At 44.6% G+C, this 25,937-nt stretch overlaps 1 protein-coding gene across 1 annotated transcript; it reads left to right on the top strand.

Annotated features, from left to right (window-relative positions):
- Positions 1 to 1,335: 1,335 nt before the first annotated feature.
- f11r.1 (F11 receptor, tandem duplicate 1) lies at positions 1,336 to 25,656 on the top strand. Its single transcript, XM_056284860.1, has 10 exons — positions 1,336 to 1,583; positions 12,061 to 12,120; positions 18,162 to 18,278; positions 18,449 to 18,589; positions 19,769 to 19,971; positions 20,071 to 20,173; positions 22,350 to 22,457; positions 23,895 to 23,907; positions 24,053 to 24,119; positions 24,282 to 25,656. Exons 1-10 carry the CDS (start codon positions 1,532 to 1,534, stop codon positions 24,315 to 24,317), a joined length of 900 nt encoding a protein of 299 aa, XP_056140835.1. The 5' UTR covers positions 1,336 to 1,531; the 3' UTR covers positions 24,318 to 25,656.
- The last annotated feature ends 281 nt before the right edge of the window (positions 25,657 to 25,937 follow it).

The following is a 25,937-nucleotide window of genomic DNA, read 5'->3' as shown; positions in this document are numbered from 1 at the left end:
CGGACCCTGGAATAAATGTAAATCTGGTCTCATCTTGATTTATTTCTATTTAAAGAGAGACAAATAGATACCTGGTTACATACTGAATAAGGAAAAAATTGGCTTGAGGTGGCCAAATAAACATTTAAATAAATAAAAATACCTGATTCCAGCTTATTATTCTTGTTGATGTTGATCCACTTAGCTGTAAGCTGTTTTATTGACATGCTGCACAAACAACATCTCGTTGCACTAACAGACCAAGTAAAATAAAAACTTCTCCACCACAACTTTGACTTTTAACTTGAACCTTCATGTCTTTAATTTCCATGCGGATTCCTCACAGCCACCGTTAGATTGGCTGCTCAGGCACAGCCAGGTTATTCCAGGGCCACATTAAGTTTATGTATTAGACATTGTGTATGCCCGTACCCAAAAATAACCTCTTAAGTTGCTTTTTAAAACTTCCTTTGCTTGTTGCTTGAGACATAACGTATGGCAACCTATTCCGCTGTGAAATGGCCCAATACATAGCAGCTGTAACTTGTCTTGTTCCATGTTCACGTGATTCAGTTTGGACAAGATGATGGGGTGGCCAGTCATACAGAGACGGGGATCCTCCAATGAGACGAGGATCCTTCAAAATAAGACTTTTATTGACGAATCAACAAAGTGTGAGTCAGGTGTGCAGAGTGACTGATTATCAGACCGAAGCCTCCCTGTCTTTATACCATTTACACATCTAGTCAACAATCTCCTGGCGTCAGTCAAGGTCCTGCTGTTAGTCAGGGGCCTTGTGGATCAGGACATGTTGGCGGAGCAGGAGCCTCTCTATCGATGCAAGGATGACGTCAGGATGTCTTCACTCATCGCCCTTTCACACTCCAATGGTTGTCTTGACATGCTGCTACTGTTTCCTGCATAATAGTGGTTACCCTCACATGATGGGATGTCACTTATCCTACTTCTGGGCATAAACAAGTTTATCTTCTACTGACGTTTTGTCCCGGTTATATGGCCTTGTGCTGCTTGCCACACTGGTTTGCCACTCTAGTCACATGAAATGACGGATACCCACATGTGCCCTTACGTACTGCCATAATGAGAATAAACTGCGGACGTTGCAAAGCGTTTGACCATGGCGGAAAGTCCTCACGGATGGGTTTTGCACAAACGCCGCGTTGTGCAGAAGTTGCACGTTCGGGCTGTGCAGTGGTACCTCTGGGTTTGAACCAGTCCAACCTGTTGGTTCACCAGCCCGCTCCGGCGTGACGTCACACAGGTACTACCGGAAAAGATCGAGGCGGTTTTCCTTTTTTTTTCTTACTCTACTTAACGAGCCACAGGTAAGCGGAAGTTGCAAAACTGACCAGCCGTGTCTAGTTGGTGCTCGCCAAAGGACGTTTATTCTTCAACAGAAGACTGCGCGTGCCCTCTCTCGTGTTATTTATCGAGAGATCCTGGAGACAAAGTGCACGTTATTTGTCTAGAGAGGCTGTAGACCAAGTGAGACAAGGCGTCGTGGTGAGCCCGCAGCCAGCGGACAGAAGACATGTTTGTTCCCGGACTGGTTTCGGTGTGTTGGCTCGTCTACGTAGCAACAGGTGAGTCGTGTTTCCAGGTGTACGCAGAAGTACATTACAACATGCACTGGCTATTTCCAAACCAGTTAACTTGTCTGGGCGTTTGCGCTTGGAAAGGCTTTTGTAGTACTAAATGAAGTCACTTTATTCTTTCAGCAGGTGTTTACACTTGTTCTCCCAGCTAACCGACCTGCACCTGCACCTGCACCAACCTCACCTGCCTGCTAGTCACTATACTGTAGAGCTGGTCACGATACTGTACACAGCTAGTCACTATACTGTAGATCTAGTCACTATACTGTACAATGCTATTCACTAAACTGTAGATCTAGTCACTATACTGTACACTGCTATTCACTATACTGTACATCTAGTCACTATACTGTACATCTAGTCACTATACTGTACACTGCTATTCACTATACTGTAGATCTAGTCACTATACTGTAGAGCTGGTCACTATACTGTACACTGCTATTCACTATACTGTAGAGGTAGTTACTATACTGTAGATCTAGTCACTATACTGTAGATCTAGTCACTATACTGTACACTGCTATTCACTATACTGTAGAGGTAGTCACTATACTGTACATCTAGTCACTATACTGTACACAGCTAGTCACTATACTGTATCGGTAGTCACTATACTGTACACTGCTATTCACTATACTGTAGCGGTAGTCACTATACTGTAGCGGTAGTCACTATACTGTAGATCTAGTCACTATACTGTACACTGCTATTCACTATACTGTAGCGGTAGTCACTATACTGTAGATCTAGTCGCTAAACTGTACACTGCTATTCACTATACGGTAGCGGTAGTCACTATACTGTAGATCTAGTCACTATACTGTACACTGCTATTCACTATACTGTAGCGGTAGTCACTATACTGTAGATCTAGTCACTATACTGTACACTGCTATTCACTATACTGTAGAGGTAGTCACTATACTGTAGATCTAGTGACTACTGTACACTGCTATTCACTATAGTGTTGAGGTAGTTACTATACTGTACACTGCTATTCACTATACTGTAGAGGTAGTCACTATACTGTACACTGCTATTCACTATACTGTAGAGGTAGTCACTATACTGTAGAGCTGGTCACGATACTGTACACAGCTATTCACTATACTGTAGAGGTAGTCACTATACTGTACACAGCTAGTAACTATACTGTAGATCTAGTCACTATACTGTACACTGCTATTCACTATACTGTAGTGGTAGTCACTATACTGTAGATCTAGTCACTATACTGTACAATGCTAATCACTAAACTGTAGCAGTAGTCACTATACTGTATATCTAGTCACTATACTGTACACTGCTATTCACTATACTATATCGGTAGTCACTATACTGTTCACTGCTATTCACTATACTGTAGAGGTAGTCACTATACTGTAGAACTGGTCACGATACTGTACACAGCTAGTCACTATACTGTAGCGGTAGTCACTATACTGTACACAGCTAGTCACTATACTGTAGATCTAGTCACTATACTGTACACTGCTATTCACTATACTGTAGCGCTAGTCACTATACTGTAGCGGTAGTCACTATACTGTAGATCTAGTCACTATACTGTACACTGCTATTCACTATACTGTAGCGGTAGTCACTATACTGTAGATCTAGTCACTAAACTGTACACTGCTATTCACTATACGGTAGCGGTAGTCACTATACTGTAGATCTAGTCACTATACTGTAGATCTAGTCACTATACTGTACACTGCTATTCACTATACTGTAGCGGTAGTCACTATACTGTAGAGCTGGTCACTATACTGTAGAGCTGTTCACGATACTGTACACAGCTGTTCACTATAATGTAGCGGTAATCACTCTACTGTAGAGCTGGTTACTATACTTTACACAGGTAGTCACTATACTGTAGAGGTAGTCACTATACCGCACACAACTAGTCACTATACTGTAGAGGTTGCCACTATGCTGTACAGAGCTAGTCACCTTACTGTAAAGAAAGTCACTATACTGTACACAGCTAGTCACTAGAGGTAGTCACTATACTATAGAGCTATTCACTATACTATAGAGCTAGTCACTATACTGTAGAGCTAGTCACTATACTGTAGAGCTAATCATTCTACTCTACACAGCGGCCTTAACTCTGTAGTTCATCAGTTATTGTTAGTTCATCAGTTATTGCTAGGATAAAAGATTTTAAGTTACTTTAAATCTGCAAATAAGTTTAGAATTACATTTGCGTATTCAACAAAAACAAGACTTTGGTTCATTAAAGCCAGTGCATTAGTAAATCGTAGGACCACAAATGTGGGATGATTTGAGACATACATGCACACACACTATTAGGACCATTGGAACCATTATTACCATTAATGGAACTTTGATGATCAGTCTTAAACTTCACAACAAAATGATGAATCCCTCATGTAGTGCATGGTGTTTTAATGTAGTGCATGGTGTTTTAATGTGGTGTGTGGTGTTTTAATGTGTCTCCATCATGCTCACTCATGGTACAAATGAAGAGAACATAGCTGTTGAGTCATCACTGTGGTCCAGTGATAAATCCTGCAGATGTTCAATAAGCCACAGCTCCTGTCTGACTCTCAGTCCTTCTCAGTACAGTGGCTGCAGCACAGCATGTTGATGAAAGACATATTGTTTGTTCGCTGTCCGACACACTTGTTAACTGTGACATGTTGAAGTGTAAAACTTCACAGGACTACTTCCTGTTAGTTCCGGGCTTGGTTTTCCATTCATAGCAGAATCCATCTTCACCTTGCTGAAAATAACTGTAGTAACCTGGGTTTATCAGAACATGTGCCGGTGACAGAAACATGTTGTTGTCTAATATTGAAAGACAGGTTGTGTCTTTAGCAGTCCGCTGTAACCTATGTTAAAAGTTTGAATGAATTACAGCCTAGCCTGGAGCCTCCACCCATGACAGCCTGGCGCTGACCTTCATAGCTATTGTTAATGTGGTGGATGTATCACAACGCCTCAGATTTATAAAACAAAAAAGTGGTAGCCTATGTTATATGTAAGATATTTATGATTAATATCACTTAATAGGTATATTCTTCAAATGATGAGTTTAGTTCGATCCAGCACTGTCAACATGTAAATCTACCCTACATTCATATGTTCCCTTTGCCTTTTTCATAATATGTGTATATTGGGCCATTTGTGTTGAAACTCTAGGTGTGTTGTTTGTGTGTTAATATTTAAGAGGAATGTCGGTCTTCAACAGCGTGCATCATAATGAATCAGCCATGTTATTGCAACAGTGTGGCACTGAAGGATTCATTGTTGTATTGAATTATTAATTGTTGTATTGAATTAGTTGTTGTCTTGAGAGGGATCACAGTGGTGCCCTTTCATGATCTTATTTGCATTTATCACTGGATTAATTATCTATTTAACTCATGCTAATAATGCCCCATGTGGCCCAATATACCCAAAATTACATGGCTTTTATCTTTGACATTTGTTATAATCGAACCTTTAACGTCTGGATTTTTTTTCCATTGATACCTCATACGTTGCCAGTGTAGTTGGTGTTTGCATGTTATTTCATGAACGTATTGGTTAGCCAAAATCAGCTTCAGATAGATTATTATCATGGATACATGACAAGTACTGTCTATGTTTGTATGTTCGCTTAAAACTCCAGAAATACTCATTGTAGAACAAAAGGAAAGGCATCTTTAGAATCAGCACTTCCCAAGGATTGCACAGTCCGAAGAATATTTCAAAAACCAAGTAAAAAATTTGATGTATTTGCGAGAGTCATTCCAACGACGCTTTGTGGAGACTTCCGACAAATCCTTCCAGTGGTCAAGGGAGGCACTACACCTAGCATTGTCAATGCTAGCCCTGAAGACATGCAATGTGGTTTACCCTGAGGTGCTTGAGCACTGAGTGATTAATACACACATTGGCAAAGAAGCTTGATGAATGGATTGACAATCATGACATTTGATCATTTTCGTTAATAACATTCGTTTATTTGACATTCGTTTATCACATGTATCATATCATAAATGATCCTATATTTCATTATCGATTATATCGTAAAGATCAGATCGTGTTGGTTGTTTTGGTGAGAAAATTTTCCCCGGGCAACGCCGGCTACCTCTGCTAGTCTAAAACATGCGATACCGATGAAGGTCTACTTATCAATCCAGTGTAAACTTGTGGGGAACAAAACATTTAGTGTGACGTTTTCTTTCCATTAAGGCCGCGACTAGTAGCTTTCTAGTGTGTGTGTGTGTGTGTGTGTGTGTGTGTGTGTGTGTGTGTGTGTGCCTTACATTCAAAGCCTTGTTATCTTTCCCCACCCCTGAAACTCTGACAACATACATGTGAGCAAGGAAGTGGCGCAGTTCTCTGGTTTCATTGTACACTGCAGTGTCCTCCTGAGCTGTTCTGTCGTCAGACCAAAACTGCCTCCGTACCACGTTCACATTCCACACTGTTTACCAACATGCCAGGCAGGATATCTGGAGTCAACAAAAATGTGCTGAAATGTTTACATTGTGAGGTGGTTTGTTAAATGATGCCATGACGCTACTGCCTGACTGACATGCACAGAGCGAGGCGACTGACACCTGACTGTGTTTCTCTGTTACGGTAAACAGAATAAGGGTAAATAATGACTGGTCTGGAAATCATTTACTATCTGACTACGACTGTTGGGCCCTGCAGAGTAATCCAGGACTTTGTGCAGTAAAGTGTACCAAGCTACTAGGTCGTCACAACAGTGTGTCCCTCTAACAGTCCAGTTCATAACAACACTGTACTGTCTGCTGTTACTCTATTATTACTATGTTGTTACTACACTAGTAGGAAAGACCGGCTAGTGACTGCACACAGACACAATTGAAGTGGGTGTGTTTTCCTTTGCTGACTGGTCTGTCAAGTTGTTGTGACCCAGTTTGATCATTTAGCATTTCACCAGAAACTGACTCGGCAGAAAGAAGTGAAGAAGTGACTTTCGTTTGTGCAAACTCTGAAGGTTCACTGCCACTCCGTACTGCAGACTTTGCAGTGTGTTGGGGGGGTTGAACGTTCATGGTGTGAGCGTTCAAGGAATGCTTTTTTCCCCCCAATAATAATGCAGTCTGTAAGTATCATAAATCATAAAGTTGAGGTAGACAGGAAATGACGTGCAACAAAGGTCACCGGCTGGAATCGAACCGGCGATGTTGCGACTGTGTGGCCATGTGATATGCACCGTTATCATTCGCTACGGAGGTGCCCCCACTTCTTCATGTGTTGGCATCTGGTATCAGCCAATTATTATGAACTTTGTAGATTCCTAACGACCTCATCTTTGGGACCAGATTGAGGGGGACTATAGTATTAAATGCTGAACTGCAGTCAATGAACGGCATACGTACGTAGTTCCCTCTCCCCCCATCCAGGTGGGTTAAGGCGGTGTGCAAGAGGTTGGAGATGGCATCGTCTCTGCACCTGTTGTTTTTATAGGCAAACTGGAGGGGGTCGAATGAGCTGGGCAGGGATGAGCCGATGAAATCTTTCACTAACCTCTCAAAGCACTTCATCACTACTGACGTCAGGGCCACGGGTCGGCAGTCATTCAGGCGTGATGGACTGTTGTTCTTTGGCACAGGGACAATAAAGGACCGCTTGAAGCATGAGGGGACGATGGCTTGGGTCAGGGATGTGTTAAAGATGTATGTAAACACTGGCGCTAGCTGGTTAGCGCAGGATTTTAAGACCCAGCCAGGGATCTCGTCAGGCCCTGCAGCTTACTTGCCATTTACCCCCCTAAGGACCCTCCTCGCATCGCTCTCAGTGACGGTGAATGGGGGTTCCCCTCTGTCTACTGTGGACATTTAGCTGTTGTTGGTGCCGTTAGCCTTGTAGTGTGCATGTTCAGTTTGTCAGCTAGGGAGGGATCCACACTCATAGCCGAGCAAGGCTTGTTTTTAAAATCTTAATGACCCATAGTCCATTCCACACGCGAGTGGAGTCACCTTCATTAAAGTCTGCTTCCACTTTGTCCTTATAGCGCCGCTTAGCCTCTTTGAGTGTCTTCTGCAGGCCGTAAGATGCTGCTTTATAATCGGTCATGTCACCAGAAATCAGCCCTGCATTGTAGGCGGTGGTGTGAGCTGTTAACGCCAATCAAACTGCTCTATCGACCCATGGTTTCTGGTTCGGGAACATCTTAATCTTGTCAGTCGGAGTGATGGCATTTGTTAGCACAGAGATGTAACTCACTGCTACTTCTGTAAACTCACTGACGTTAGCCGAGGTCGTGCGGAACATCTCCCAATCAGCGTTCTCGAGAGCGTCCTGCAACATGGCTTCCGGATGGTCAGCCCAACTCTTCACCTCTTTCATCACCGGTGATTCCCTTAGGAGTTCTTGTTTGTATTTTGGTAGGAGGAGGATAGCGGCATGGTCTGATTTGCCGAACGCTGGCAGGGAGGTGGCTTTATAGCACTCTCTAAACTGCATGTAGCAGTGATCCAGTGCAGTATTTCTTCATCTCGTGGGGAAGTGAATATGTTGTTTAAATTCTGATATGCTTTGTTAAAGTCACCGACCACTATGAAAGCAGCCCCCGGATACCGTTGTTGTTGTTTATTTATCGCCTCCTGCAGCTCGGATACAGCAATGTCAGTGTTGGCTTGTGGTGGGATATAGACCGCTGTGATGATTAGTGATGTAAACTCGCGGGGCAGGTAGAATGAACGGCACATGATGGTTAGATGCTCCAGGCGGGGAGAGCAGGAGCGAGACAGAACCGTAACGTTCCTTGGGTCACACCACTTGTTGTTTGTCATGAAGCAGACTCCTCCACCTTTGGATTTGCCGGACTTCTCTGTTCTATCCATACGGACAGTGGAGAAGTGTTCAGCCAGTGTAACTGTGTGGTCCGGTACGGTGGGGGTCAACCAGGATTCGGTGAAACACAGGATGTTGTAGTCTCTAATGTCCCGTTGGAATTGTATCCTCGCTCTGATGTCATCCAGCTTATTCTTTAATGATTGAACATTTGCGAGTAGGATGCTCGGCAAGGGTGGGCGGTTTGCGTGGCTCCTCAGCCTGTTTCTGACCCCAGCTCGTTTCCCTCGATGTTTTTTGGGCTTTCTCCTGATCCCAGTGAAGTCTTTCAAAAGTAAACAATCTTCATTACTCATGCTGACGCTTCAGAGAATCTCCGGTGGTTACCCTGTTGTGGTCCAAGGAAACTGATTTCTAATCTTTAAAAGCGTATCATGATCATATGCAATCATATTAAAGATAAATTTGGTAAAAAGTTAAAAAGGAAGTAAGTAAACCATAAGATAAGACACAGTCTAGACGGAGCAAAGGCACCAGGAGATACTGCTGATGTTCATGACATACATTTATGTAATCAAGGGGAAAATCATTTCACTTATTACAGTAACAGACCGCCAGGTCAAACACTTCTCACTATACTTGATGACACTGAGCCTGTTTACTGTGTTCTCACAAAGCCACCATTCATACTTTGCCCCATAGATATTTATACTTTGCCCCATGGACAGGGACAGCTGGTATAAGTTCACTAACAGGCCAAACATAGTAGCATCAGCTTTCATTCATCTTTGTAGTAAATGAGTGACAGGCGTCGTGGTACGCCCCCTTGATTTGTTGATCATTTTGGGCTGATTCAGTCAGCCCTCAGGCCGCTGACTTTGGACCAATGACAGCGAACATACAGAGTAACGGTACAGTGATGTGCTGCTTGTGCGAGAGGTGGCAGGTGTGACAGAAGAAGGTACAGAGGACAGGAAGAGATGGAAACGGATGATCCGCTGTGGCGACCCCTAATGGGAGCAACCAAAAGTAGTAGAGTATTAGTAGTAGTGGTATTAGCAGTAGCAATGGGTGAGCAATGGCATGCTTAAACCTGTCTGGAAAAGAACCAGAGGCCAGAGAATTATGAAGAATTTGTAGAATAACGGGGCTGATAGTAGAAAATACCTCCTTGAGCAGCTTAGTGGGAATGATGTCTAGGATGCAGGAGGAGCTTAATGGGAATGACACCTAGGATGCAGGAGGAGGAGGTCATATGGGACACTGTACTCTCCAACACTGAAATTGTAATGGGTTGAAACTGTGTAAAAGAGGCAGAATTAACCTTGGCGAATGGAAAGAATGCAAGGGTCAGGTTGGATATGGGACCTGATATTCTCCACCTGATTTATAAAATGAGCGAGAAGTGTTCCGGACAGCTTAACATCAGGTTCATTACAAGAAGTGGAGGGACCATTAATAACACAATCAATTACCCTAAAGAGAACTTTAGGATTGTGGTTATTTCTAGATATCAATTCAGAAAAGTAAGCCGCATCCTTAAGTGCTTTCTGGTAAATTAACGTTTGGTTTCCTCCCATAGTCCAAAAACATGTAGGTCAGGTGAATCAGGGTGTCTCCCCGCCTGCCGCCCAATGACTGCTGGGATAGGCTCCTGCATCCCATGACCCCGATTGGGATAAGTGGCTTGGATAATGGATTCTGAATTGGATTTTGTCAAGTGTCTATGGATGAAGGCTACTGATAGCTAGCTTCTAACTTTTGCCCTAAGTTACAGTTTAGCTAACTAATGCTAGCTAACATTTGCCTTGCCCAATATTAGTTAGCTAATGTTAGCTACCTAAGGACGGTCTTGTGCGTGAGTGTGGGTGTGTGTCTGACTTGCTGGCAGCTTTGCTCTAGAATACTTTGTTGATGACCCCTGACTACACAAGTTGTTGTGTGGAGCCTGGGGAGCGTGGTGTAATGGATTTTACTGATCATGATCTACAGACTGCAGACGTTACATTAAACAAGCAAGATACTGTAAGGACTGGAAGACTTCAGTTCACTGAACCCAGTTCACTGGGTTCCCTTTACGCCCTGGAGAAAAAGTTGACCCCCTCCCTCCCACACACACACACACACACACACAATTGTCATTGTATAATTTGGACTCTGCCATCACCGTCCTTTACATCTACACCCCTTTATATCCTTTATACATGGACACCACCGTCACTGTCCTCTACATCTACACCCCTTTATATCCTTTATACATGGACACCACCATCACTGTCCTCTACATCTACACCTCTTTACATCCTTTATACGTGGACACCTCCATCACTGTCCTCTACATCTATACCCCTTTATATCCTTTATACATGGACACCTCCATCACTGTCCTCTACATCTACACCCCTTTACATCCTTTATACATGGACACCACCATCACTGTCCTCTACATCTACGCCCCTTTATATCCCTTTCACATGGACACCTCCATCACTGTCTTCTACATCTACACTCCTTTATACGTGGACACCTCCATCACTGTCCTCTACATCTACACCCCTTTATATCCTTTATACGTGGACACCTCCATCACTGTCCTCTACATCTACACCCCTTTATATCCTTTATACATGGACACCTCCATCACTGTCCTCTACATCTACACCCCTTTATATCCTTTATACATGGACACCTCCATCACTGTCCTCTACATCTACACCCCTTTACATCCTTTATACATGGACACCACCATCACTGTCCTCTACATCTACACCCCTTTATATCCCTTTCACATGGACACCTCCATCACTGTCTTCTACATCTACACTCCTTTATACGTGGACACCTCCATCACTGTCCTCTACATCTACACCCCTTTATATCCTTTATACGTGGACACCTCCATCACTGTCCTCTACATCTACACCCCTTTATATCCTTTATACATGGACACCTCCATCACTGTCTTCTACATCTACACTCCTTTATACGTGGACACCTCCATCACTGTCCTCTACATCTACACCCCTTTATATCCTTTATACGTGGACACCTCCATCACTGTCCTCTACATCTACACCCCTTTATATCCTTTATACGTGGACACCTCCATCACTGTCCTCTACATCTACACCCCTTTATATCCTTTATACATGGACACCTCCATCACTGTCCTCTACATCTACACCCTTGTCCTTTTTTAGCAATGTGAGTAACCATAAGAACCAACTGCTTGCTTACCCTTAGAAACTGTCATGTGAAGTGAATATTTTCTGACAACGTTATTTGTGTTGACCTTTCAAAACAGCTTTTATGTTCACATAGTCCATCTATATGTATGTAAACATCAATATATATAAACGATGTAAAATGTGTTGTTTAAAGTCATGTGTTTGACTTCAACTTATCTCAGCTTGTGAACATTGTTGGAATTTAAGCTCTTATTATTCGCTGATACTCTTGAGTATTGCTGATGGCTCCCTCTGTTTAGTTTAGTTTTTAGTTTCCTTTATTATTAGCTTATTATTAGGTTAGTTCCTTTTTAGTTTTCTGTTTAGTTTCATTTTACATGTAAACAAGTGGTATTCGTGGTAGGTACTTCACATTGTACGAGAGGCTCTGCGGTAAAGTTAGTGTGTTCGTGTGTACTCAACGTTTCTGTTTCACATTTCTACAGGGGTCAGCGGTTTTACAGTCACCACCAAAAATGCAAACGTAAGAGTCAAAGAGAATGAAGGTGAGTTGCGAAAACACCACAATGATCTCAGTGCACACTTTTACAACTGTTAAATGGATATTAGGGGTGTCACGAGTTCGATTCTTAATCGATGATCGATCAAGACGAGCAAAGCGGGATCAACGATTCTCCCGGTAGTTTTGTTCTCCCCACCCTCGCTACACGCGTGCATCCAATGGAGAGGGGGAAAAGACTTCAGACACCACAGCGGAGCTCCACTACGGAGCCCGGGAGGTGACATGGACTTGGATTTTTTATAAAGCACACATGCGTATTCTAGTCACAGCCAGGCGCTCTTTTGGTAAAGCTCCTGCGCACTTTATACAGAAATCCGTCCACGTCACCTCCCGGGCGCCGTACACGCAGCGGCGCTTTTCGAGACACCATGGCCACTACCGGAGCCGGAGATGATGGAGAAACCAGCAGAACTGGAACATCCTCCTGCTTCCCTGAAATCTCCGGCGTGGCAACATTTTGCCTTTCCCGTGAGTTATGTTGGCGACAAACACGTCACTGACAGAAAAACTACTTTGTTCCCAACTGACCGGTGAAATAAGTTATTATTTCATTTTAAATAAACTATTTAAATTTGACCATGGGCACGACGGTGGCACAGTGGGTAGCGCGGTCACCTCACCACAAGAAGGTCCTGGGTTCGAGCCCCGGGGTAGTCCAACCTTGGGGGTCGTCCCGGGTCGTCCTCTGTGTGGAGTTTGCATGTTCTCCCCGTGTCTGCGTGGGTTTCCTCCGGGGGCTCCGGTTTCCCCCCACAGTCCAAACACATGGAGGTCAGGTGAATCGCCCATACTAAATTATCCCTAGGTATGTGTGCGTTGTCTCCCCGCCTGCCACCCAGTGACTGCTGGGATAGGCTCCAGCATTCCTGTGACCCTGGTTGGGATAAGCGGCTTGGACAATGGATGGATGGAGATTTGACCATATGGCCTTAGTGTGGTACATTACAAAAAAATGGCGGTTATATCACAATTGATAACATGTAGCCCATATTTTTAAAGAAGAACTTGGAAATGTAAATGACAGTCGTCAGGGTATAAACCAATGATCTGTTGCAGAAAGGTGAATCAGTTCATCTGGACACAACGTTTATTGAGAGGGAGGTTTCGTCCTCATCTAGCCCCTTTCACACTGGCCAAGAAAACCCCTCTAACACCCGCCAACATCCGCCTTTGGTGGTCAGTGTACAGGGGTACAATCGGCTTTCACGCCCGGGTCAAATGACTCTGCAGTAGTCACGGGTATTTATCGGCCCCACCTCCGATCGGCATCGAACGCGACACCCAGGTGGACGCGCTAATTTGCGCGATGACGTAGCGCCATTGTCCGCGCGCATAAAATCGCGCCGGCATCTGCGGAAAAACATACTGTAATGAATTCGGGGGGGGGGAGTCCGGGACCGCCACAGCCGGGACGCGAACCCGTGGCTCCCACACCGCAAGCGACACCGTTAACCAGTCGACTGTTAGACCAACGTGTCTACTTATCCATGCACATTACAACATATTGTTTGTGGGTACAGCGTCTTCGTTCAAGCAGCGCTCGAACACCGTTCAGTCTGCGTCGAGTTTGTATGGTTTGAAAGAGAGACTGAAGTACAAGAGATAAAAAAAATGTAACGTTAACCACCGTCTCTCTGGCTTCCATGCTGCTTTCCCTGTTTTCCGGCGCGTTCGTGACATCACGAACGTCATGACGTCAAAGACGACGCAACAGAAGAAGAAAAGAAAGGCAAACTCATCTGCTGGCCAGTCGCGTGATTTTTTTTCGTACCCGTTTTCCGGGAACTCTGCCTCTGATTGTCTAGTAGTCGTTGCCTCCGTTGGTTAGGTTGGTTAGGGTTAGGGTGGGGTTAGGGATAAGGGTTAGCCAATCAGAGATAGAGTAGGGGCGGGTCTTCCCGGAATCCAGGTGGGAAACATAATAACGCCGTGTAGAGTTCTCGGAAAACGGGTACGACAAAAAATCGCCTGGCAGTCAGACCCGGGTCTGCTGGCGCTGTGAAAGGAGTCAGTTGCCTATTTTTAGCGGGTTTACTTGCGTTTAAAAAAGAAAAAAACGCTTATACGCGCTAATTTTGGTGTAGAAGTGACGTCTTCAGTCTCAACTGACTGCAGGTGTCCCCACCCTTATAAACAAAACGGTGGCATAGCGACCCAAACCAGTTCAGTATTGGCAAGGCTCAGCGTTTTCGGTTTTTACCGATTTTCGCCGAAAAATGCCCAGATTTTTTTAAAAGGAGCTGTAAACTACTAATAAGACCCGTTAGCCCCTAGCTAGCAGGTCTGACCCTTTAGCCGAGCGGTTAGTGATGTCGCCTTGTGGTGCAGTACACCTCGTATCGAATCCCGCACCGGGCAAGAAAATAACCGGATCCAGAGCAGATCGGTTTAAATTGGTTTTCACCCAGATTTTATGTTCCCACGGATCCAAAAGTTGTTCCTGTTCGTGTGAGGTTATGTAACAGTGTCCTCTTGTGGCGAAATCCGGCATGCCGGATGGCTTTGAAAGTAAAAACCGAAAACGCTGAGCCTTGAGTATTGAGCATGAAGACAATGATCTGCTTATCTTTACACATCAAGACTCGATAGTCTCAACAATGGCATAGCGGTGCTGGAAATTCTTTTTAAACCGAATCGTGACCTTTAAACTTGGAAGTCAAATCAAATTGTGGACTTGGGAGAATTCGTGACACCCCTGACGAAAACAAACGTTATGCACAAATAACAAATATGTATATGATATACAGACGGGTGGCAAATTTAAGGAAAAGCCAACAAGGTGTACTAGTAATGTGTTGGTCCACCATGAGCCTCCAGAACGGTTTCAGTGTTCCTGCTCATAAAGTGTCTGAACTCTACTAGAGGGATGGAACACCATTCTTCCAAAAGATACTTCCTCATTTGGTGTTTTTTAAAAAAAAATTTTTTTTTACTTAAATTGTATTTAGTTTTAAACAATATTACAATATATTTTCATACAAGGACACATTTTCCCTTCCCCAGCTGTATCTACATATTCTTCACATTGACTTTCAAATCTTAAGTAGACAAACAACAAAACAGACCCACTCCAGAGTACAGTAATAGCCACATAAACAGGGGTATGTTATAAACCAGAGAAACAACAAATGAAAGTGAGAGAAGAGAATGAAAAACAAAAAAAACCCTCACTGTATTAGTAAATCCATGACAGAGCCCCACCGCTTACTAAATATACATTTTTGAGCCTTATGTTATTTGCGCCATATAGTAGATAAGTTGTATATATACATACATACATATGTACATATATATATATATATATAGTGTATCTGGAAAGTACTCACACCCCTTCACTTTCCCCACATTGTGTTATGTTACAGCCTTATTCCAAAATGGATTAAATTCCTTTTTTTTCTCATCAATCTACACACAATACCCCATAATGACAAAGTGAAAAAGGTTTTGTAGAAATTTTTGCAAATTTATTAAAAATAAAAAACTGAAATATTGCATGTACATAAGTATTCACACCCTTTACTCAGTACTTGGTTGAGGCACCCTTGGCAGCGATTACAGCCTCAAGTCTTCTTGGGTATGAAGCTACAAGCTTGGCACACCTATATTTGGGGTATTTCTCCCATTCTTCTCTACAGATCCTCTCGAGCTCTGTAAGGTTAGATGGGGAGCATCACTACACAGCTATTTTCAGGTCTTTCCAGAGATGTTCAATGGGGTTCAAGTCTGGGCTCTGGCTGGGCCACTCATGGACATTCACAGACTTGTCCCGAAGCCACTCCTTCGTTGTCTTGGCTGTGTGCTTAGGGTCGTTGTCGTGTTGAAAGGTAAACCTTCGCCCCAGTCTGAGGTCCTGAGCGCTCTGGAACAGGTTTTCATCAAGGATCTCTCTGTATTTTGCTCCATTCATCTTTCCCTTGATCCCGACTAGTCTCCCAGTTCCTGCCGCTGAAAAACATCCCCACAGCATGATGCTGCCGCCACCATGCTTCACTGTAGGGATGGTATTAGCAAGGTGATGAGAGGTGCCTGGTTTCCTCCAGACGTGACGTTTGGCATTCAGGCCAAAGAGTTCAGTCTTGGTTTCATCAGACCAGAGAATCTTGTTTCTCATGCTCTGAGAGTCCTTTAGGTGCTTTCTGGCAAACTCCAAGCGGGCTGTCATGTGCCTTTTACTGAGCAGAGGCTTCCATCTGGCAACTCTACCGTAAAGGCCTGATTGGTGGAGTGCTGCAGAGATGGTTGTCCTTCTGGAAGGTTCTCCCATCTCCACGGAGGAATGCTGGAGCTCTGTCAGAGTGACCATCGGGTTCTTGGTCACCTCCCTGACCAAGGCCCTTCTCCCCCGATTGCTCAGTTTGGCTGGGCGGCCAGCTCTAGGAAGAGTCCTGGTGGATCCAAACTTCTTCCATTTACGAATGATGGAGACCACTGTGCTCTTCGGGACCTTCAAAGCTGTAGACATTTTTTTGTACCCTTCCCCACATCTGTGCCTCGATACAATCCTGTCTCGGAGGTCCACAGATAATTCCTTTGACTTCATGGCTTGGTTTCTGCTCTGACATGCACTGTCAACAGTGGGACCTTATATAGACAGGTGTGTGCCTTTCCAAATCATGTCCATTCAATTGAATTTACTACAGGTGGACTCCAATCAAGACATAGAAACATCTCAAGGATGATCAGTGGAAACAGGATGAACCTGAGCTCAATTTTGAGTGTTATAGCAAAGGGTGTGAATACTTATTTACATGCAATATTTCCGTTTTTTTTTTTTAATAAATTTGCAAAACCTTTTTCACTTTGTCATTATGGGGTATTGTGTGTAGATTGATGAGGGAAAAAATGAATTTAATCCATTTTGGAATAAGGCTGTAACATAACAAAATGTGGGGAAAGGGAATACTTTCCGGATGCACTGTATATGGGGGGGGGGGGGGCTGGTTTCATCTATTTAATCGTAATTCCCTTCAGGGCTGCTGTATTCCTAAGAGATATTTCTTAGACCGCCCCTGTAAACCATCAGGTATTACTCACGGTAGCGCCGCCGTAGGATCTTGTGGGGGTATGCTGCTGGAACACTTCTTTAAGAGCATCAAATACCTCTTTCCACAAGACATGTAACTTAGGGCATAACCACAATATGTGAGTATGGTTTCCAATTTGTGCTCCACAGCTTATTTCTCCAACATGAACCGGTGTGTGTTGGAGCCATCTTTGACACCGTCTCTGGCGTTCGAAACTATCTAGTCATGACTTTCCAGTTAAATTCCCTCCACGTGTTTGAATTTATCTCTAGGTTTGCTCCTGTGCATATTTCCTTCCAGGTACCCTGTGTCATCTCCATGTTTACTTCTGAGTCCCATCTCTGCTTTATATTTAAAGAGCTATCTTGGTTCATAGACAAAAATATTTGATATGGTTTACAAATTATTCTCCTCTCTCCATCTCCTGTTTGCAGTTCAGTGAGATGATTTTCTATTGGGGTAGATTTTATGAGTTTCCCCCCATTCTTTGTGTGTAGTAAGGAAATGTCTTAGTTGCAAATGTCTGAAGAAGTCTGCAGTCTGTCTCAACTGACCACAGGTATCTCCCAACCCTGTAAACCGCACAGTTGCCTAAAGACCAAAACCACCAATTGGTTTCATATGCAAATTACCATGACCATTAAAACTAGAGTTACACGTGTACTATTCACAGAGGGTTGGGGAGTCTAGGTTCAGGGATGGCCGTTCACACATCACGTAGATGGCCTCTTTGACTCCCCATTCAAACCAGTTTGCAACTATTCCCCAATCTATGACTTTGGGGATTTTATAGGCGAAAATTAAACTTTGTTTTCAAGACCACTTCACAGCTATGGTAGGAAACTTTAGGGAGTTTACTGGTTGAAGACATGTGCTCATGGTTGGCAATGTGTAATTATTTTTGCAAGTGATGTTTTCAGAAGCTGGAATGGTCATGTTGGTAAATAGTTATGTATTTTACTCATTCTGTTTGGGTCCATGAAACCTTTTGTGATTTTAGGGGTCGACCTCACCTGCTCTCACTCAGCTGACTTTGGTGCAGACGCTCGAGTCGAGTGGAAGTTCGACGACTTGAAAGGCTCAAAGGTTTATGTTATTTATGACGGGAAACCTACAGGTAAGCACATTCATGGTATAATTTCACAGAATACTTTCATACTGACAATTGGAGATCATCCGTCCACATTTTATCCCACGAGCGTTTTTGTCCCGCAGAGCTGCAGGACCCTTTTTATGTCGGAGTCTTTAATTTTTGCCCAATATTCCTGCTTTTTTTTCCTCTCACAGATCAATATGCTACACGAGTGACAACATTTGCTGGCGGTGTGAGATTCAACCAGGTGACCCGTAAGGATAACGGCAAGTACGAGTGTGGGGTGTCTGGCAACGGCAAGTTTGGAGAAACTCAAGTCAAGCTGACTGTCCTGGGTAAGGCTGCTCACTTGTTTATCAAACATAGCTTTCCAAATATAATCCATCCAGACCAAGGTCCGTGAGAAGGTCTGCAGGTCCTCCTCCAAAGTACTTTCATTATTCTTGTCCGGGTAGCATAGCGGTCTATTCCGTTGCCTACCAACACGGGGATCGCCGGTTCGAATCCCCGTGTTGCCTCCGGCTTGGTCGTGCGTCCCTACAGACACTGTTGGCTGCGGGTGGGAAGCCTGATGTGGGTATGTGTCCTGGTCGCTGCACTAGCGCCACCTCTGGTCTGTTGGGGCGCCTGTTCGGGGGGGAGGGGGAAATAGCGTGATCCTCCCACGCGCTACGTCCCCCTGGTGAAACTCCCCACTGTCAGGTGAAAAGAAGCGGCCGGCGACTCCACGTGTACCGGAGGAGGCATGCGGTAGTCTGCAGCCCCCCCACCCCGGATCGGCAGAGGGGGCGGAGCAGCGACCGGGACGGCTCGGAAGAGTGGGGTAATTGGCCAAGCACAATTGGGGAGAAAAGGGGGGGGGAAATCCCATAAAAGGAAAAAAATACTTTCTTTATTCTCGAAACCAAACCCCGATGCCTTTTAAGATATTCTATGAAAGAATAATCAGATATATCTCTACAGGTCTGAGGTGAACTTGCGTCTTATTGAACATATGTCCACGGTAACATAATATTCATTTCACAACACCGATTGATTTAATTATATTTTTAATTACAAAATGACTGATAGAAACTTATTGAAAACATGTACATTGATAAATGATGCTATAGGATCCTGAAATATAGAACGATATAGATTAATAATCGTCGATCTTTACAGATATTTTAATGAGTGCGAACCAGGTTTTACATCAACGGCAGACTGGTGCATCAATGTTCCCAGTCTACTCCGAGCAATGGGAGAAGGACGTAACAGTTATGACCACTTACAAGTATGGATGATGGGACTGTCGGTCGTTACCCATAATGTCCGCAGGAAAGCTTTAATCATGCCTGAGTATTTGTGGGGATGGGCGTGGGCATGCTCCTCCAATGTCAACTAAAGGGTTTGATCCAGAGTCATCTAGAGTCGCCAAGTATAATTTCAGAAATCGAGCAGATCTGCTGTCCTGTGACGAGGACAATATGGTGCCGGCCCAACAAATAAGCAGCAATAAATATTCTTTCCCGCAGTGCCTCCATCTCCGCCTGTATGTAGAGTCCCCCAGTCAGTGACGACCGGCAAGAAGGCCGTCCTGTCCTGCTACGACAGCGACGGCTCCCCTTCTCCCAGCTACAAGTGGTTCAAAGATGGCACCCCGCTTCCAGAAAAGCCATGGCAGTTTCCAAACTTCAAAAATGCCAGCTACAAGTTAAACATTTCAAGCGGCAACCTGGTCAGCGACTCTTTATTACCCCTGCCGGCTCTACATTTGGAAAGTATCTGTACCCCTTACCCACGAATACTTCAAATGTACCCCTTCTGTCCTCTTCAGGAGTTCCCCGGTACTAACAAAGCGGATGCGGGGGAATATTACTGCGAGGCTGTCAATGACGCTGGCCCCCCCCAGCGCTGCAGAGCTGTGAAAATGGAAGTCCGTAAGTTCCCCTGCTCCACTGACACAACACTTGCCAAAGATTGAGTCGTGACATTTGAAGAGCTTGCTTACTTGCGAGTTGTTTTTTTTTTAATGCTCTTCCTGTAAGGGATGTGTGGGTTGTAAGTTGCAGGCTGTGTATGCCAGTGTTTCTCAACCGGGGGTCCGCGGACCCCTAGTGGTCCGTGGTGTAATTGCAAGGGGTCCGTGAAAATAAAATATCTTTTAAAAAAAAGATCCTATGACATTTATAGAAATAGGATTATTTTACTCAAATGTGACTGAGACCTTTAGCTACCTAAACTATAAAGGGTAACAGGACTTTTTTCCTCTAATTACATCTGTTTCACAAGTGTCATTTATTGTATTTTAATAAGAGATCTCGCTCCCGTTTGCATTGTTAAAAGTTACTGCATAAGAATTCTGTTGTTACATATATCTGAAAGTTACTGAATACATATTCTGTTTTGTTACATATATCTGAAAGTTACTGAATACATATTCTGTTTTGTTAACTATATCTAAGTTACAACTGAAAGCTCTTATTTTTGCCCCAAAGAGTGAATAAATGCTATAATGCAATTTAAAATGCAGTTTCTACTGTTTCTATCAAATTGAAACCCCCCTCCCCCAAGATCAGGTGGAGGGGTCCTCAGGGTAGATCAAAAATACGCAGGGGGTCCAGGACCCCAAAAAGGTTGAGAACCACTGGTGTATGCACATAGTGCTCCTCCTACAGACGGTGCGATTTGGGCCGTCTCAGACAAATGGAGACTAAACGTGGCGCCGTCTTTGGTCGTGGCTCCGAGACGGCGGTCCTACGTCGCACTGAGACAGGTTCAAAGACGGCCGTTATTGCGGTCTTGTGACCGAAGATAACCCTGGGACAAAAGTCTGACAGTGTCAGAAATGTAGGATGACCGTCTCACAATGTGACCGCTGCTACGACCTACGTCTACTAACCAACCAATAGAAATGCAGCAGGAAATGACGCGCTGATCAACGCCACGTAGGCGCTAAACACAACCAGACACTGTCAGCATCTGTGACCCAAATGCCATGGATTCGACAAAGCTAGCTAAAACGAGCTAGCAAAACCGGCGACTATTGAAAGGGCTCTATTCCTGCTTGGCGTCATGTTGCTCTACCAGCGGCACAGGTTGATTCCACGCGCTGATGCGGCGCGCACACTGATGACGTTTTTATGGCCTTGCGTCGTAGCCTGCGATTCAGCAGGCGTTATCGCACAGTCTACATACGTCACACCTGATGTCCTGCCCAAGTTTATTAGATCCATATCGCGCAGTGTGGCTTGCAGTAAACTTATAGGGTTGCCAAAATCGCACAGTCTGTAGGAGGCTTTATAGCTGATGATGAGGTCAGCATGAAACCCCAGACACGAGGTTTGTCTCGCTGATGACGAAGCACGCCAGTATGGTCTCAGTCAAGGTCTCCAACCTTTTTGGAGAGCTGGACCAATTTCCATCCAGCCATTCAACTTGTAATGCAAATGTAAAGTGCAATTAATATAAAACCCTGTAGAACCTGATAATGTAATAAATCTCCGATAATGTAACAACCCCGATAATGTAATAAATCCCCCCCCGATAATGTAATAACCCTGATAATGTAATAAAGTGCATTTCCCGATAATGTAATAACTTTCTGATAATGTAATAAATCCCCCCGATAATGTAATAACCTGATAATGTAATAAAGTGCATTTCCCGATAATGTAATAAACTATATATCGTAGCCAACCCTAACCTTAACCCTAACCCTAACCCTAATAACGTCCCGTTAATGTAACACATTATTACATTATTGGTAAAAAGTTTATTACATTATTGGGAAATGCACTTTATTACATTATCAGGCTTTATTGCATTTTCAATGGACTCGAGCAGATTTTTATTACATTATCGGGGTTTTTACATTATTGGGAATTTATTACATTATCAGGTTCTACAAACCTTTTTTCGGGGTTACTTTTTAGGTTTAATGTCTGAAAAATCCATTAGGGTTACATTTTGGGAAATTTGTAGAATATGCAGTTTGTCTATTAATTGAATAGACGGCCAACTGCACTTGACCAGCAGTGTTTGAACATAGTTTAGCAGATAGTCACCTCAAAATGTGATGTTTCATGTGAGCTTACTACACACGTTGTTTTTAAGGGGACGTGAACACTCAGGGTATTGTCGCTGGGGTAATTGTGGCTCTCCTGCTACTGGCCTTACTGGGATTCGGTCTTTGGTACGCCCACAAGAAAGGATACCTACCTAGTAAGTGCGCAGCTCTTTCTTTCTATTCATTTATGGATGACAAGTTTGGTTATCAGTCTAGCATTAATGAGTTGTAGGTCAGAAACCTTGTATCTCCAAGTACACTGCCTTATGTTAAAAAGAAACAGAAACCAAGTGGAGCCGGGCACGGCAAACACCACCTTTGACCACTGTAATACATGTCTCACTATAGCAATGGATAGGAATATGTCTTTGAAATAAAAGGTAAAATATTTTGGTGTCATTTTGAAGTAAATCCAACTGTTTTTGTAAAAATCTAAGGCCAAAAAAGAGATTTTGCCCTTTGTGTTGTTCTTGAACAGCGACTTTGACCCAGTCACCTCCAGAATGTATCCAGGCCACCTCGGGACCGTTGCTCTGTCTTCTGAGGAATTACATGTAATCGCTGCGTCTGTTTTTCTGTCAAGATGTTGACAGACGGGGCGTCTGGGTGGCGTGGCCGTCTATTCCGTTGCCTACCAACACGGGGATCGCCAGTTCGAATTCACGTGTTGCCTCCGGCTTGGTTTGGCGTCCCTACAGACACAATTGGCCGTGTCTGCGGGTGGGAAGTCGGATGTGGGTATGTGTCCTGGTCTCTGCACTAGCGCCTCCTCTGGTCAGTCTGTTCAGGGGGAAGGGGTAACTGGGAGGAATAGCGTGACCCTCCCACGTGCTCCGTCCCCCTGGTGAAACTCCTCACTGTCAGGTGAAAAGAAGCGGCTGGTGACTCCACATGTATCGCAGGAGACGTGGTAGTCTGCAGAGGGGGTGGGGCAGCGACCGGGACGGCTTGGAAGAGTGGGGTAATTGGCGAGGCGTCCAAGTCGCTGCTCCACCCCGTCTGCCGATCTGGGGAGGGCTGCAGACTACCACGCCTCCTCCGATACATGTGGAGTCGCCGGCCACTTCTTTTCACCTGACAGTGAGGAGTTTCACCAGGGGGGACGTAGCGAGTGAGAGGATCACGCTATTCCTCCCAGTTCCCCCTTCCCCCCCAAACAGGTGCCCAGACAGACCAGAGGAGGCGCTAGTGCTGCAGCAACCAGGACACATACCCACATCTGGCTTCCCACCCGCAGACACGGCCTACTGTGTCTGTAGGGACGCCCGACCAAGCCGGAGGTAACACGGGGATTCGAACCGGTGAACCCCGTGTTGGTAGGCAACGGAACAGACCGCCACGCCCCCCGGACGCCTGGTTTCCACAGTAGTTCATGTGGTCCCAGTTGCTCACAGTTGATTTCTCTCTTGAGTCTATGAAATGTTTTATTACAAAAAAAAAATGTCCAGACATGAGCGAAATAAAACAGCGGTGGTCTCCGTCATCGTCCCATCGGAGGTGCAAGCTATCCGATGATCACAACGGTATTGCGCCAAAAATGTTTCTTTTACTGACTTGGTTTTGTTTTCTCTCTCTCCTCCTCCCCAATGTAGAGAACACTGAAAGGTAAGCAAACAGTCGTGGTAGTTGCTTGTCTGCAGATTAGGCTTTTCACTCCAAATTGGCCTCTCAATGCTCCCAAATCCCACGTTCCCTTAGACGTGGGTCGTTTTCTCTCCGCTTGCTTCAACCCGTTTTATTTTCCCGGCAGCAAACCGAAGCCCTCCGTCGTCTACCAGCCCACAACCTTGGACGGCGGCGGCAGTGATGAAGATGATGTAAGCGTTACCCCCCCCCCATTTCTCTCAATTTGAAATACCTCTTTGTCTCTTCATATCTGTGAAAATTCCCTTCCTGGGTTTTTATCAACATCAATTTAGGGGAAAACTTGGCAAGGGAAAGCGGAGCCCCCGTGGTGACGTTGGCTGTTTCTGTTTCAGGGGGAATTCAGACAAAAGTCGTCTTTCGTGGTGTGACCTGCACAAGGGAGTCAAGGGAGCGCTGAGAAGAGGGGGGACGGATTGTCTTTTTAACGGTCTCTGTGCACGTTGGAAATCTGATTTTTATATTTCCTGAGTTTTTGTCTAATTTTAACATTTGTATTTACGCCCCGAGAGGGTTTTCTTTGAGTCGCGTGAGGGGTTTGGTCCTTGGTCGGTACCGTGATTCAGTGCTACCAGTTTGAAGTTCTAGCACCGCTGTAAACGAGCTGCAAAAGAGCGAACCCTCGGCCTACATCGCCGACTCGGTTTCATAGACCATCGTGGTTTACGGAAGCAGTCCTCAGTGACCGCTGGTCTTCTGCTTTAGCCTCGGTCGTTCTGCCCTGACGGTTTGTGACGGTTTGATGTTTTGTGTGCGCTTTCCGGTTGACGTGACTCCTGTTAAGATGAGCAGTTCACTCAAAGCAGGGGGCCATGTTCAGTATTTCCCCCAGTCTGAGAACTACACAGTGTGCTCTTAACTGGAGGAAATACCGCCCCACCAAATCAGGAATTCAGTACAGCCGAAACACATCCAACGTACAGCAGTAGTTCCCGACTCGAAGGGACGTAACATTTCAGCGACGATCCCGATAAGGACACATCCTGTATATTTCTTCCCTATCTGCCCCACGTTTAGATGCACACAAACTGTCGTTCAGTGCAAACCTCCGTGATCCTACTCAATATTTGTATAGGCTGTAAAAACACCCTGAGGGATTAGAAGACCCGTTGCTCGGAGGTTTTCCTTTTAGATTGATTTTTCAGGGCGTCTCCCCGCCTGCCGCCCAATGACTGCTGGGGTAGGCTCCAGCATCCCCCGCCCCACCCGGAGAGCAGCGTAAGCAGTTCGGATAATGGATGGATGGATTATTTGATGTATTATCGTTGTAACAAAATGTATTCATTAAGTTGCAGCCTCTCACAATGTTTGATAATGCCACAACAAAAACACGACACAACACAATGATGACCCTGTTAACTAAACTTGTTTTGACACTTGATCACCTCTGTTCAAGTGTGACTGCCCAGTGACGTCCTATCCAGTTTAATGGGAATACTGCAGTTGTAGCCCCAATTTACAGCAAACCCTGACTGTTTGTTTTTACTTTTTTTTAATTATTATTATTATGATTGTTCAAAGGTTCTTCATAAATCAAACTCCGCTGCTTTGTCATTCACCTGTTTGTGCAAATTTTCTGTATGGTGACCTTTTTCATTCGCTATAGAAATTAATGTGTAATTTTAATTGAAGCTTCTAGTGAGTTTCCCGAGCAGGACCACACCTCAACCGCGCCATTTCCGGCATTCCTATAGATACCCCCCTAACCCCCTCCCCCCTAACCCCCTCCCCTTCCGCTCTTGTATTCTGCGCCAGAACCGAGTTCACGCCACATCACCTCAAGCACACTCAAACTATTGAGCTACTCCATCATGAGCAATATCATCCATCCGCTCGCCTTCTCGAGTATGAATGTTGTCTCGTTATCTCCATCGGACGATGGTCCATTCAGACGAAATCAGGATGACGGACCCAGGGACTGAAAACTTTCCCACCACTGCCAAGCCTGAGACCCCCGCCTTCCATAGTCCAGAAGCTGCCCAGGAAGCGAG

The sequence above is a fragment of the Lampris incognitus genome, chromosome 8 (assembly GCF_029633865.1).
Source record: "Lampris incognitus isolate fLamInc1 chromosome 8, fLamInc1.hap2, whole genome shotgun sequence".
Taxonomy (NCBI): Eukaryota; Metazoa; Chordata; class Actinopteri; order Lampriformes; family Lampridae; genus Lampris; species Lampris incognitus.
This window is presented reverse-complemented; position numbering and strand designations above follow the sequence as displayed.